At 42.0% G+C, this 14,030-nt stretch overlaps 1 protein-coding gene across 1 annotated transcript; it reads left to right on the forward strand.

The window, feature by feature from the left end:
• Positions 1-2,735: 2,735 nt before the first annotated feature.
• On the forward strand, positions 2,736-13,393 carry si:dkey-94l16.4 (transcription factor 20). The gene is made up of 6 exons (XM_018688680.2): positions 2,736-2,967; positions 4,025-6,654; positions 8,249-8,342; positions 9,171-9,220; positions 9,357-9,428; positions 10,208-13,393. The coding sequence occupies exons 2-5, from the start codon at positions 4,030-4,032 to the stop codon at positions 9,402-9,404; spliced, it is 2,817 nt and encodes a 938-aa protein (XP_018544196.1). The 5' UTR covers positions 2,736-2,967; positions 4,025-4,029; the 3' UTR covers positions 9,405-9,428; positions 10,208-13,393.
• Positions 13,394-14,030: the final 637 nt, after the last annotated feature.

The following is a 14,030-nucleotide window of genomic DNA, read 5'->3' on the forward strand; positions in this document are numbered from 1 at the left end:
TTCCAGTGTGTGATTTAAAGTTTTCATTCTTCTGGTTCCTCCAGGAATAAAGATACATATCTTTTTGACTAAATTATTCTAATTTTGCACAGTTTATCAATTTTTATACATAAGTCAACACTCAACAATCCGTAATAACAAAGTTAAAACATGCTTTTAGACATTTTTGCAAATGTATTAAAAGTTTAGAATTGAAATCTTTGATTTACTAGTATTCAGACCCTAAATTCAGTACTTTGTAGAGGCCTTTTTGGCAGCAGTTATAGCTCTGAGTCTTCTATTTGCTTCTGCATCTGGATTTGGGATTAGGGTTAGGGTTAGGCTGCATTTGTTTGCAGTGTGAACTGTGGGACCTTTGTACACAGGTTTGTGTGTCTCTAAACTATGTCCAAATAATTCCACATTCTTTATTTTATTTTTTAATTAAATGTTAATGTCTATAAAATGATATTTTATTATTAAATCTACAACATAATTAAGTTTGAAAAGAGAAAGGGTTTGAATACTTTCTAAAGCCAGTACATCGCCTTGGCACCCATTCTCATAGCTTGCATAACCATTTCAGAGTTTAGAATGGGTGTGTATTGCGTGGAATGTTCTGGGTTAGAATGTGTGACATCATCACTCTCTAACTGCCACCTCTGAAAATTTTGCCAAAAAATCTCATTCAAACTAACTTTTATTCCCACAATTTCCAACCTACACAGACACTGTACAAGAAAATGTAGTGAAATTTGTCCTCTCTCACCCAGTGTGACTCCCATTACGACATAACTCACAATTTTTTAATTAATCTCCTCCAAGCACAGAGAGCACTGACCAACAGTCCCATAGACTGCCATGTTAAACTGAGCTCTGAAGCTCTTGTTAAAAACAAAGATGGTGGGTGTTTTAAAACTGTTATGGAGCGTAAACTGTAAACGCAAGTTTTGGTTACCTGGGGTAGACAACAGCTTTTTGGGGGGCCTCAGTCACCATAGCAACCAGTTACTTAGCAGTTGGTGATGACTCAGCAGTTTCTGGGCAGAGGTGGACTAAGCTGACTCTGATTGGCTAATTAGACTGATTAACTCTTAGTCTCATTGAGGCCATTTTAACTGCTGACAGCTGATTATCCTGGATATGCACCAAGAAATGTTCTAACATTAATATCATCAGTTTCACTTGTGTCTTTCCTGCTATGACAAGTCAAAAAACAAACACACTCACTGTGCTTATGTGTGTGTTCAAAAACACAATGTACTAAAATGATCAACAGGTCAGATCTAATGTCTCTGGCTCACTTCCTGCCTCTACCTGCAAAGTGGAAACTGTGTTGCAATCAGCCACAGGTGTGTTTATAATACTGACAAGGTGCAGCAGTGAAGCCAGCAGAGAATTTTCCAAACACAACAATAACTGTTGAAGAAGGTACACGATCAAGATGGTGGCAAATCACCATCTGGCCCATAACTGTTAGTTCATGTTAAAGATTATATATTTGGTGTTGATCTCTGTCACAGACTGTACACAACACAAATTTTATGTTGAGGTGGAGTTTGCTCAGGTGTCATAGAGATGGATCTGCTCCTGTAGTGACTGCCAGCAGGTGTGGCTGTGTCTGTGTAAATACTCATTGACCGCAAATTGAAATTTGATGCTAATTGTGAAGCAATATTTCTACTTCCTGAGGAAGTTAAATGTTTTTAATGTAGATTGTAAAATGATGTTCTTCTTCTACAAGTCTTTTATCCAACCTGTTCTGACATCATTTTTACCAGACAGTATTTTAGATTGTTTGGTTGTTTTTGCACTTTGTACTGGAGATAATTAAGGTAATATTTATATACTTACTTAGTGTAATTCTGTTCTGTGTTGTTGCCTTTGTTGACAACAAGCCAAGTTTCCCATCTGGGATAATTAAATGACTGAACTGAACTAGTTTGTAGTTCTCAAAATGTATGAATTTACCTCATCATAATGAATTACTTTTATTTTTTAAAGACACTCTACTGCTGTAGCTACTGTGATACCCTGTATGGTTCTGAAAGGTGCTGTTTAACAAGCAGGAAGTGTCTAAACATGTTATCAAGTTGCATTATGGGAAATTTCAGTCACTTTTTTGGAGTTTGGCTCATACTAGTGAATAAAAGTCAGGATATGTCTGGCTCTGCTGTTTTGATTGTGAAGTAGAATTCTCTCTTTAATCTAGTTTGGTATCTTAATCCTCTGGAGCTGTTTTTTATTGTTATTTATTCATTTTATCCTTCACCACCCACTGGTATATAAGAGTGAAAATAAAAGAAACTACTTTGCGACAACAAATGTTTACAAAAGAATGAAAGCATTGTTTTGTTTTTTAAACAGCATTAGTCGTAATATTCTTTGAGGGTCATTTGTATTGGAGCAGGTCCCACCACTTTGCTCCCATAATGCCTTTCTGTTCCACAGCTGAGAGACAACTGTTCCACCGCTGCTGACTTGTCAAGCCACCTGGAGTTAGACAGCACACAGCAAAACCAAATAATTAAATCAGTTCAGGTCAAGATTCAGTGTTAAAACATTACAGACAGCCAACCTGAGTTATACAGTCTCTGTCCTTTACATGCAACATATTGGTTAAGTGAGTCACAGTTGGGCTAAATAATAGACTTTGTTTAGTAAAATAATTTTTATTTAAAATGCGTTGTTTAATCCTTATTTTTATTTGTGTGTCCAAATAAAAGAAAAAAACGTTGAAAGGCGTTACTAATTGTTTTATTGTGAAAGGGCACCCGGAAGTTGGAGATTCTACCAGAAACAACTTGACATGCTGATAATCAGAGTAGTGTGTTCCTGGAAAGTGTGTGGATCTTTATTTTAATTTGAGGCTTTCTCTCCCGGTGGTGTGGCCGGGGTTTGTCGGGGTAGATGGGTTGTTGAAGGAGATGCAGGGTGGGACGGATTCTTAACGGGACGTTTACAGACGCTACGATCTCTCCCGTCCGGGTAAGTTTGGATCAGCAGCGCGGCGCAGCGCATTACCACCGCTCTGTCTTTGTTTCATCCAGCCGGGCCTTGCCCCGGTGCGTCCCGTTCTCTTAAATGGAGAGAACGTGTCGCCAAACTCCATGAAAAGTAACCCGCAGTTTCACAATACTGCGCTTATCGTCGAATTTATGCATCTAATGGATAAAAATTTGTACTTATTTGGGTCGTTAAGACACAATCTGCAATTCGGCATTCACACAATACAGCAAAACTCCCCTTAACTAAAAATTTTTGAAAGGAAGTCGGTTGTTCGTACGCACAAAGTTCGTAAAATCCGTGGTGGGCAGTAGCGAACAGTGCGGACTACTAACCTATCAAAGTTGACATTTTATCAAAATAAGGCGCTTCTTAGGAGTGTAGACCTAGCCGAATTTAAGAGTAGTCATTACTGAACAGTTAAAGTTTCAACCCTGTGTTTAACGATGTATTTCTCTTTAGAACTAATGAGAAAACTTAAAGTTGTCTGATATGTGATGTAGTTCGTCTTAAAGGAGCGTCACCGGAGCTAAGCCGGGCCTAGCGAGCTAACGTTAGCTGGCTAAGCTAAGCTAGCAGCCGTTAGCACCCCTGACCTGTCAACGTTGGTGGTTAAAAGTCCACCGGCTGTCCGGAAAGACATCGTCCCTCTGAATCTAACAACGTTATATCGTTATCATTCAATAACATTAAGATAAACTGGAAATTAACCAAAACGTAAATTGTCATTTAATCTCTGCTAATAAATTCAAGCACACGTCAATTTCACAGCTAATGTCAACGTTATGATCTGAGCTGTTAAGGCTTGTGGTTCAACTTTCATCTTGACGTCTTAAATGGATAAAAAGTGTATGAACTATGGAGTTTAATTGTAAAAAAGTAGTTAAACTGTCGTCATGAGTTCCTGTAAAGAACATTTGAGCACAGTAAATCTACTCTAAATAAAAAGCTGCTAACTGGTGGAAAAACAGTGACAGTTTCAGAAACTGACTTGACAGACTCTCAGTCTTAAGTTTCCTTCTTTCTCCATCCATTGCAGTTGTTATGGAGCAGCCTCCTGGGAGCGTAGATGATCTACAGCCTCAAGACCTATCCACCTCCAGCATCCCCACTGTGATCGATCTGACCAGGAAAGGTGAGGAATGCGTCCTCAATGCCACATCTCTCGACACCCTGCGGATGGTAAAGGGCCCCGGCTGGTTCCCGAACTCCGGGACCAGCAACAGCCCGGGACTATCCTTCTCAGAGACCGGTTCCTCGGACATTGCGCTCCAGTCCGAGGATCACATCCAACCAGACAATGCCTTCTCCCACACTACAGTCACCCTCTCCTACGTGAGCCGGTCTCACGTCTTCTCCGCTCAAGACTCCCTGTCTCAACACTCGCCTCTGTACACCATGCCACCCATCAGCAAGTTTTCCCTCCACCCTACATGTGATCCAGATAAAGGGCTCGAGGAGTCTGGATTTCCTCTGAACCAGCATTACTTGGAGCAGGTTGAGGGCCCGGTGGACCTCGCCGCTCAGACAGAACTTTTGCAGTCGTTGTCTCAGGCTCAGGTGGGACCAGAGGACGATGGGGGGGTATCTCTAGGGCAGGAGTTTAACGGTGGAGGTGAAGAGAAAGAGGAACGCGGAGTTATTTGGGAAAACAGCCGGGGGTTGGAGAACGGTGGAGGTGTCAGCCGGTTGAGTTCGGGAGCAGGTGCCGAATCCTCGCCAGAGACTCCCACCCCAGCGGCCGTCGAGAACAAGGAGAGGGGGGACTCCGAGGTGCTCTTCCTTGTGTCAAAAAAGCAGGATGCGGTGGTTGGTGCTAGAGACCTGTGTTCACTGAGCAGGGAGTACATCAGTCCTCTGGAGGACCCCGTCTCCCCCTCTGCTACCTCACTGGACGACGTGGAGGACGTGTTCGTCCTGCCTCAGGCCTCCAGCTCGCCCAGCGGCGACAACTCTTACCCAGAGACGACTGAGGAGGCGGCGTGGGACGGCCTGAGCACAGAGGGGGCCATTCAGCCGGGCTCTGGCATCAGAGACGGCGCCACAAGGTTGGATTCAAGCGATAAAAACAAGCAGCCAGTCCACAGACGGAAGGCCACGATAGAGCCTTTGATTGACTTGACAGATGATCTTTGTGTGTCCGACGTTTTGGAGGACAAACCCAAGACTGTCGTCCCGCACATAAACGGGAACGCAAAGGCACTACAGAGGACTTTAAAGGAGAAGAAGCTGCCGTTACGCTCCAGCAGAGGGACGCGGTTAGAGGCGATTGTTATGAATATAAACTCAAGCAGGTATAAAGTGTCAGGATGTATACGCTCCAATAAGAAAGGCAGTGCTTCCCAATCAGCAGCGAGCGATTCCAACTCAACCAGTCCCAAGAAGAATGACACCCTGTCCGTAGAGAAAAGGAAAAGCAGAGCAAGGCCATCTTTCTCAGTGAAAACAATAAAACAAAAAGCAGTAACTCCAGTAAAAAGGGGAGAAACTAATAACGCTGACAGTTGCAAAGACTCTACCTCCGATTCTGAAATCCTCAGTAATTCAAAAAAGTCACTCAGCAGCACACCTCCAAAAAGTCCTCAGCTGGCCAAGAGGTCAAAGAAAGAGCCAGCGGATGTTTCGCAGCCTGCATACTCGCCACAGAGTAAACCTGCAAAGTCAAAGAGGAAACCCTCGTCGCCGTCGAGTGAGAACTCAAAGAAGGAGCCGGCGCTTCTATCTCACCCCGACCCCCCCTCAGTGGAAATTAATGTGGCGAGATTTTCCCCGCCGCCGCCGAAATCTCCAAAGAAAAGTCAAGGGAAAGCCAAAGTCAAGGCTACAGGTAGCAGAACACCTCCCGTCGCTAAGACGAAGGCAGCTCGCACCCCCAAGAGGAGGCGAAAGAAATACAAAGGCGGCCAGTCGTCCTCCATGTTCTCCCCCAAGGAGCCAGAGATCAAACTGAAGTACGTCAACTACAAGGAGGAGAAACGGGAGCTGAGATTGGACAGTTTCTCTCCGTTTGTCCGCGTGGAGCGCCGTCAGTCGTCGCCGTCGCTGTGCACGGTCATCAACTACCCTGAGGAGGTGAGGACGCAGCACAGGAAGGGCCAGCAGCAGCAGCAGGTTCAACCCGGTGGCTTCATCTCTGCCGTCATACCCAGCACTTCCTGTCTCCAGCTGGGCCGGGTGTCCATGCACAGCCAGCACCAGCGCTCTCTCGTCTGCTGCCTGTGTGGGCAGTCAGCCAACGCCATGGACCTGGGGGACCTCCACGGGCCATACTACCCAGAGGGGTACCAGCCGAGTGCCAAAACGCCAGCGAGTGTGTCAGGCCTCAAGGAGGATGACTACAGCGATTCAGACTCCTCATCCTGCAGCGTCAGAGGCAGGAGGAGAAGGAGGAAGTGCGCTGGTCCGCCCACGCCTTGGTCTTTCAAGCAGAAGGGCCTCCTGGAGAGCCACAGGTGGACCGGGGACGGCACTGGCAGTCCTGCAGCGAAGCGGGCTCGCTCAGATGCCGGTGCTGCAGATGTGGAGGACTGGTACAGCCCCCCTGTGCTGCCTCTGGAGCCCTGCGAGTACTGGCTCCACGAAGACTGCGGCATCTGGTCCGCTGGAGTTTTCCTCGTGAAGGGCAAAGTCTACGGACTGGAGGAGGCCGTCAGGGTGGCGCAAGAGACGGTAAAACTGCACCTTAACACCTGTAAATGTGAACATACTGTTATACAAACACCACGTGTGGGATGCAGTCGGTTATAACGGAGAAAAAGATCATGCAAAAATAATCTGCCTGTTTACTCACTTGTTTTCTTTGCCTCTAGGATACTAATAGATTTCGGATGTTTTATCAAATCAGAGCATGAGTAAGAATGAATAACAGACAATTACACCAGTTAGAAAGACTGGGAGTCATTGGTTTCAGGAAGCAGCGGGATGAGATGTTGTAATTTCTACAATATGACAATTCTGCATTGCTCACGGGTTTGGTTTATTGTGTATATCGAGGAGAGTTCTTCTTTTTATCCATCTTTTTTTTTTTTTTTTGATGGTGAGTGTTCATTCTCCTGCTTGGACATGGTGGCAAAACATAAAACTCGGTGTCCACTTACTTTTTTCCTGTTGCTTTCAAATGCATCTCAGCCTATAAATAAATACTTTTCTCTGGGGGGAAAAAAATCTAGTTTGTTGACCCTGAGATGAGACTTTTTTTTTCTTTTTTGTCAACAAAATGTTATTTTTAGAGATGGTTCTGCTGTCTCATGGCTGCAAGGAGAGAAACCCAATGAAAAATTCAGTTTACAGTCAAGAAAACCAGTGAATGTTCAAGTCTTCAAAGCTGAAACTGGTTGATCATCGTCAAAAATTAACTTAAATTATAAATCCTGATGAAAATAGTTGCAGATAATAATCTTATCGTCTGTTTTAGCTCAACAAAACAACAAGCTAAAAAGTCAGCTGTCCAAGTAAAGTATGATTTATGAATCAAAAATCATCAAAATCTGCCACAGTCGTGATCGCAAGGTGAATAACGAGTACTTGAGGTTTTATTTGCAAGTGATCAGATTGGATTTGAGTCCAGACATCACCAGCCTGCCTGCACAGGTTTATGAAGTATCAACGGCGTTGGTTATCAACTCGTTAAGTCGACCTAGGATTTCCAGAGTGCGTTCATGTTAATTCAGTTATAGCAACGTCCAAAAATAGAAATAATTTCCAGTGATCAAAGTCAGGCTGAGTGAGCTTTTTTACTCTTTTGTCTGATGGTGATTTATTCTGAGTTATTGTGAATATGTGATGCAGATAAAAACAGTTTCTGCAGAGACGAGTTAATGTCTGACAGTCTGAGGTAATGGGAAATATTCAGTAAGTATGATCATTTAGTGAAGCACTAAAGTCAAATTGTCTGCTCTGAAACAGACACTTCAAGGCAGATTACAAGGCGCTTGTTGATTAAATGCCAACGCGTTTGTGCTCAGGACGTTTCTCTGAAATACTGATAAATTACAACCTTGAACAAGACGTTAATGAAGTTTCCACAGGGCTTCAGATTCAGGATTTTCTTCCCTAACTTGAAGGATGTAGACAGATGTGCCTGGCTGCTAAATATATCCTTCAGGTTTGGATTTACTCTGAAAGGTCTTGAAGGAGGTGATACGCTGCTTTGATTATGAATCAGAGGCTTTATATTCGACAGCTTTCAGCAGGATTTTAATTAAAAACTAAACTGTGTCATTGTTTTTAAGGTAAACTGATTCTACATTATGTTGTTTTTTAGATGTGTTCGGCGTGCCGTGATCCAGGTGCTACACTGGGCTGCTTCTTCAAAGGTTGTCCCAACAAGTACCACTACAGGTGTGCTCTGGAGTCAGGTAAGTGCTGCTCTCTGCCCTCACCTCCACACGGCAACAAGTGGCTTTTAATGGGTTTAAACCTTAAAGGGTTGGTTCATCCAAGTTGTTATAACTATAATCTTAAACCAGATGAAGGATTTTTGTCATCGGACGTCTGAGTCTGAAGTAATCAGAGAAACAAGCTGAACAAACAGCCGCTCTCAACGTCCTGTGTCTGCATCACAGAGAAACATCGATTTTAAACGTGAAAGTGTTTTTTTTCCAGTGTTTTTACCCAATTTAATCACTTATTTCGTTTGTTTTGGAGAGGAGGAGACCTCTGAGGATAATTCACCTCCTGGTAAAAACCTCCAGAACAACGAACACTGAAGGAATCTGAACCTACAAATGAAACATAAAGAGTTGTTTAACAATGAAATCCGACTGGACATTATATGCATACATTATATATATATATATATATATATATATATATATATATATATATATATATATATACACTTATGACAAACCCTGCTATGCTACTATGTAAGCAAATATTTGATATTGGCGAACTGACCCTTTAAGTCTGATTATTCCTTGTTATTCTTTTTGTTCTGTTAGAGAACTTCGTGTCTGAAATTAACATTGTACCTGCTCAAACATTAAATTGAATGCACCCACGGCTGCTGCTTTGTGTGAGTGTGTCTGAGTTTTGTGTGTGTGTGTGTGTGTGTGTTTTCACTGGTCTGGAAATAGCTCTTATCACTTCCGCCAAAGCCTGAACTTGCACGTGTGGGCGGTTGAACCTTTTCGAATGAATCAGCGTGGCATCTTCAACTCCTGTTCTTGTTCTCGTTCTCACAGACTGTGTACTCATTGAAGAAAACTTCTCCATGAAGTGTAAAAAGCACAAGGTGAGCAGAAATAACTGCACTTTAAAAAATAAATGTCCCCTTCTGAGTGAACATGTACGAAACGCCTGCTGTTTGACGGATGTCGTGGGGAATTGTGTGACTGTATTAATTAAACATTAACCTCATCATTCCCCAGAACAAGACATTCAAAGCCCCTCCAGGGAACAGATGGGATGACAGGTGACGAAGCTAGCAGAAACCTCATGAGGTTAGTAAATACCTGCTCTACTTTCATGTCCTCTGCGGCTCAGGAGGACGTTTGAGAAAATTACTCGTCAGTCTCTCAAGTGGTTTTAATGCAGCCTCCAAACACAAACTGAGACGAGACGACTGCAGCAAATTTATGGCTTAGGAAGTGTAGGTGTTTTTTTTTTGTTTTTTTTTTCTCAACTGTCACTGGCAAGTTTCCCAACTTTATGAAAACACTGCTCCATCCTCACATTGTGACTCCAGTATATTTAGGCTTTGGATGTGGATGTTGTTGCCATGTGCACAGGATTTTAAGATTGTCATCATTTGTTTTTTTGGCCTTTTTCTGCCTAAAGAAATTATCAGAAGTTAATAAATTGATTAATTGATAATGAAAATAATCATTTCAGACTTAATAAAAGTCTGTTTGTTTTACAGTTTGAATATATTAAAGATCTGTACACAAATACATCAAAGTCAAAAATGTCTTTTTTTAAACTTGTCCAGGGATGAAATGAAATGAAAATCTCACGCTACGATAATACCTTGGTAACAAGTCCACAATACGATATTTACTGCCAAGCCTATTTCCATCTTTGTTTGAATTAGAGAAAAAAAAACAACATTCAGATGTTTGCGAATACTGAAAATACGTCTTGTGCTTCCTCTTAATGAAAGAAGTGTTGTCTCACCCTGAAAAAAAAACACTAACTGTCTGAACACTCAGACTGCTCTGTATATTAAGAAGAAATATCTTGAGATGAATCATCCCTCTGAATTATGTTTTTTCTCTCTCAGACGTTCACCTGCAACATCCTGCAGGCCCCCCCCCCCTCCCCCTTGCTGGTAACCATGGCGACAGTGGACCAGGGTTCTTCTGACTGACAGCTAGCACCCATAAACCTTAACTTCACCCTCTGCTCTTCAGCTGCACTGTTACCCCCCCACCCTCCAACACTGGAGGAGCCCGGTCACCTCCACCTCCCTCAGCCCAGTCTGACGGTACTCATCAGCCAATAACACACCTGCAGACTGAGGGAAAACAAAGAAAAACCCTCCTCTCACTTCACTTAAAAGTAACATGCTGAATTTGTCATTTGTGTAGTTATTTATATGGATTTTTTTGGATTAGATATGAATGATAATCAAAGATATTTAATTTTTTAAAAGATTTTCTAAGTATTTGATTATATTTGGTTTATTTATTCCTGAAGTTCCTTATTGGCTTCTTTAGCAGTTGTCAAAGAGGTTTGATTGTGTGTGCTTTTTTTTTTTTTTTTTTAAGTTATTGGTAAAGCAGTTCAATGTTATAAAATATCAAGCCAGTCAGGGAAGATGCTGGTTTTATTAAAGAGATGGGACAGAAGAGAAAAAGGGCTGGGCGGTCCATAAGGTCTGTTTACATATCAGCCAATTGATTTTTGTTTTGGAGTTGGAATCAGAAAGCAGGTGATGAGCCTTTTCCTGTTTTTCTTGTTGGAATAATGAAAACATTATTGTTTTAACAAAGGGAAAACGAGGAATCAGTTACAGGCTTAAAAACCGTCTAGCTAGCACAGTCCTTTTCTGTGCTGCTCAGCTAAAGCAAATAAAGCTGGTCTTAGCTAGCTTTCTACACCCAGCTAAGGTGAAAATGGATTACCTTAGCTAGCTATTTTTGCTATTTTTAGGCAGCACAGAAAATGATTGAAACATGAAGATGTGGGTGTTTCTTGCAAATCTGTTTTCACCTTAGCTGAGAGAAGCCTTGTTAGCCTTAGCTGGGCAGCACAGATGCTGGTTAACGGGGATCCTGTGTTGTCATTCATTGGGTGACTTCTGGGGCAAAATCAAAAAAACTTAATGCATGAAGAAACACACAGTTTTTAAGCCGATAACTGGAAAAAACTAAACAAAACTATTTGTGCTTTGTTTTTCGATTTCTGTTGTTCCACAACAAAAATTGTAAAATGGTTTGTTTTTCATTTCTGGTTTCTTATTCCAAAACAAAAAACGGGAAAAGGCTCATAATATGAAACTTAATTGGCCGTTGCGTAAACTGACCCATAAATGACCCTCACAGAAACAAGGTACCTGATTGGACACTGTCAACACAACAGGGTTCCAGATTTTGGATTACACACACACACACACACACACACACACACTCACAGCATTATGTTTTGTTTCTGGTGCAAAAGGAAAGTCAGATGCACTCACATGACACTTGCACTAAACAATGGGCCCAGTTGGTGTTAACTGAGGGAACTGAACAGTGTGTGTTTGAATGTATTTCCCCCCCATGAGTGAGGGGTTTTTGCAGGAAGCACTTTGGAGTGGCAGTGAACACGTCTGCTCCCGCTGCAGTATTACCTTCTCCGGCTGTTTCACCTCCATCTCCCCCCCCACCCAAAAACCTGCTTCAGGCTCTGTAGGGTTGAACTTAAAGACACCATGTGATTTCGTTTGGCTTAAAGCACTTTGGCTTCTCACGTCAGTCTGAGAGCATTTAATTGTGCCCCCATGTCGTGTTGGTATCTTAATGGAATCTCAGTATGATTCATCGTGAGCCCTGTTAGCCCTGTTAGCTGTCGGAGCTGCAGTCATTTCTTTCTGTTCAGCTTCATTTATCTGAACTATATCTGACATTACTAAAACCCTGTTCTGTTAACGACAGGACAACCAGTGTCACTAAAAAAAATGTAAAAAAAGAATGTATGTGTGCAGATGTAACACTCACCTCCATGCTGAGAATCTTTGGTTTACATCAACGTTAATGTCAGTAGCAGAGGCCATGCTAGTATTAAGATTTCTGATCTGATCTAGTGCGATTTTTATTTCTCGACTTTGGGCCTAAATGGTGCATTTCCACCAGAACCTTTCTGAAAAAGCCTTATCTGATGTACCAGAGGTATACATAGTTCTTTCCTCTTTAGCTTGTGGTGCAAAGACAAATCAGTGGATGTACCCCCCTCCCCTCCCTTTGGACATCCTAATGACTGAAGGCAGCTTACATTCACTTTTTTCTGCTGCAGACTTATTAAAATCAGGGGCACAGTAGGCCATTTCCTAACGAACCCTCCGACCCACGCAGGTACACACTGACTCTCTGGGACTCTGAGATTAGTTCCCAGTGTATTAGTACCTGTTCAATCAGGTGTGGAGGTCTGGCCAGCCTGTCTGTTTCTTTTGTTTGTTTTTTAGAGAAATCTATGTGATCAGTGTTGGTGTAACGTCTCTGTGTGTACTTTTCGATACCGCCAATAGGGGCAGCGTTGTGCTGTCTGAGACCAGAGGTGAGGTCTGTCCAGCCGTGGTTCACTGTTAACAGAAATCCACACAGAGGCAGCTGAAGGTTTCCTCTCTGCTCAGTGTCTCACCAGCAGCACGACACAACACACCCAATCTCCTTATCCCGGGACACCACTTCTCTTTCATTTGTGCCATCATTAATTAATGTTTATTTTATATTTTATTGGAGTAAAATTCACTTTTTTTTTTTTTAAACGGGCAGGTGTGTCAGAGAGCCGTTGTTTGCATTGTACCAAATACAGCTTTGGAATATGTTCTATTCTTAACGAAATGTTTGGATTTTTTTTGTCCGTGTGTTAATCTCAGGGCTGAATCTCAGATATTCTAATGATTTTAATTTTATTTCTCTTCTTCTCTCTCTTTTTTTCTGTGTTAACTCCACATTGACTGGAGCAATGATACATGTAGCAGGATGTGGCTAATCTCCTCCGATGCAAACCTTTTCTGTCCTGGTACACACTACCCCATCACATTCCAACACAGCTCCTCCTCCATGTGTCTGACAGTGCTGTGGTGTTTTTTTAGGTTTAACATGGGACTAGGACTGCCAACTTGTGTCACTGTTTTTTCTTCTTCTTTTTTGTTTTGTTTTGTTTTTTTAAATTTTATGGCAACTTTTTGTACCGTCATGCTCACCTCTTGGAGTATCAGAGGTCATGTAATTGTCAAAAATAAATATTTTGTTCAATGTTGTGTTTTTCTATAAGAGATTTGTTTGGTGACTGAAAAAGAAAATCATTCAAGGGAAATTTATATTGTTTAATAATATACAGCAGAACATGAGTAAACAGAACAGGACCCTGAAACTGAAGCAGGTGAGTAGAACTCAGTCATTATTTTTCTTATTTACACCAGTTTTTCTTACTGCGACGTTAAAATGTTGTACCTCATTTCCAGCAGCAGATAAAGAAGCAGTAATTAACTCTGTGTTCTTTACTCTCCCTCAGTTAGCGACCAGCCAACGAACATGGACGTAATATTGGACTTAAATTCATCAGGTGGCCAAAACCAGGACTCCAAATAAATGACAATATTGTTGGTCCAACAGGTGAGTGTTTGCTAACATGTTCATCGCTGCAACTCTACAAGACGATTTGACAACGTGTCACTAATAGCATCTGTAGCCCTGTTCAACAAAGTAAAATACATTAGTTATGGTGCACTTTCTTTAGCAGCAGCTAACTCGGCTGATTCTCAAGTATGGTGGCATTTCCTGATAATGACTCGAGTTTTCATTTAATTATTTCACAATTAATTAGTTTGTTTATATATTTTGCTCAAATTCTTATCATTTCCTAATGTCTGACTGAGAACTCCACAGAAATCAAAG

Source organism: Lates calcarifer, linkage group LG23, assembly GCF_001640805.2.
Source record: "Lates calcarifer isolate ASB-BC8 linkage group LG23, TLL_Latcal_v3, whole genome shotgun sequence".
Lineage (NCBI taxonomy): Eukaryota > Metazoa > Chordata > Actinopteri > Centropomidae > Lates > Lates calcarifer.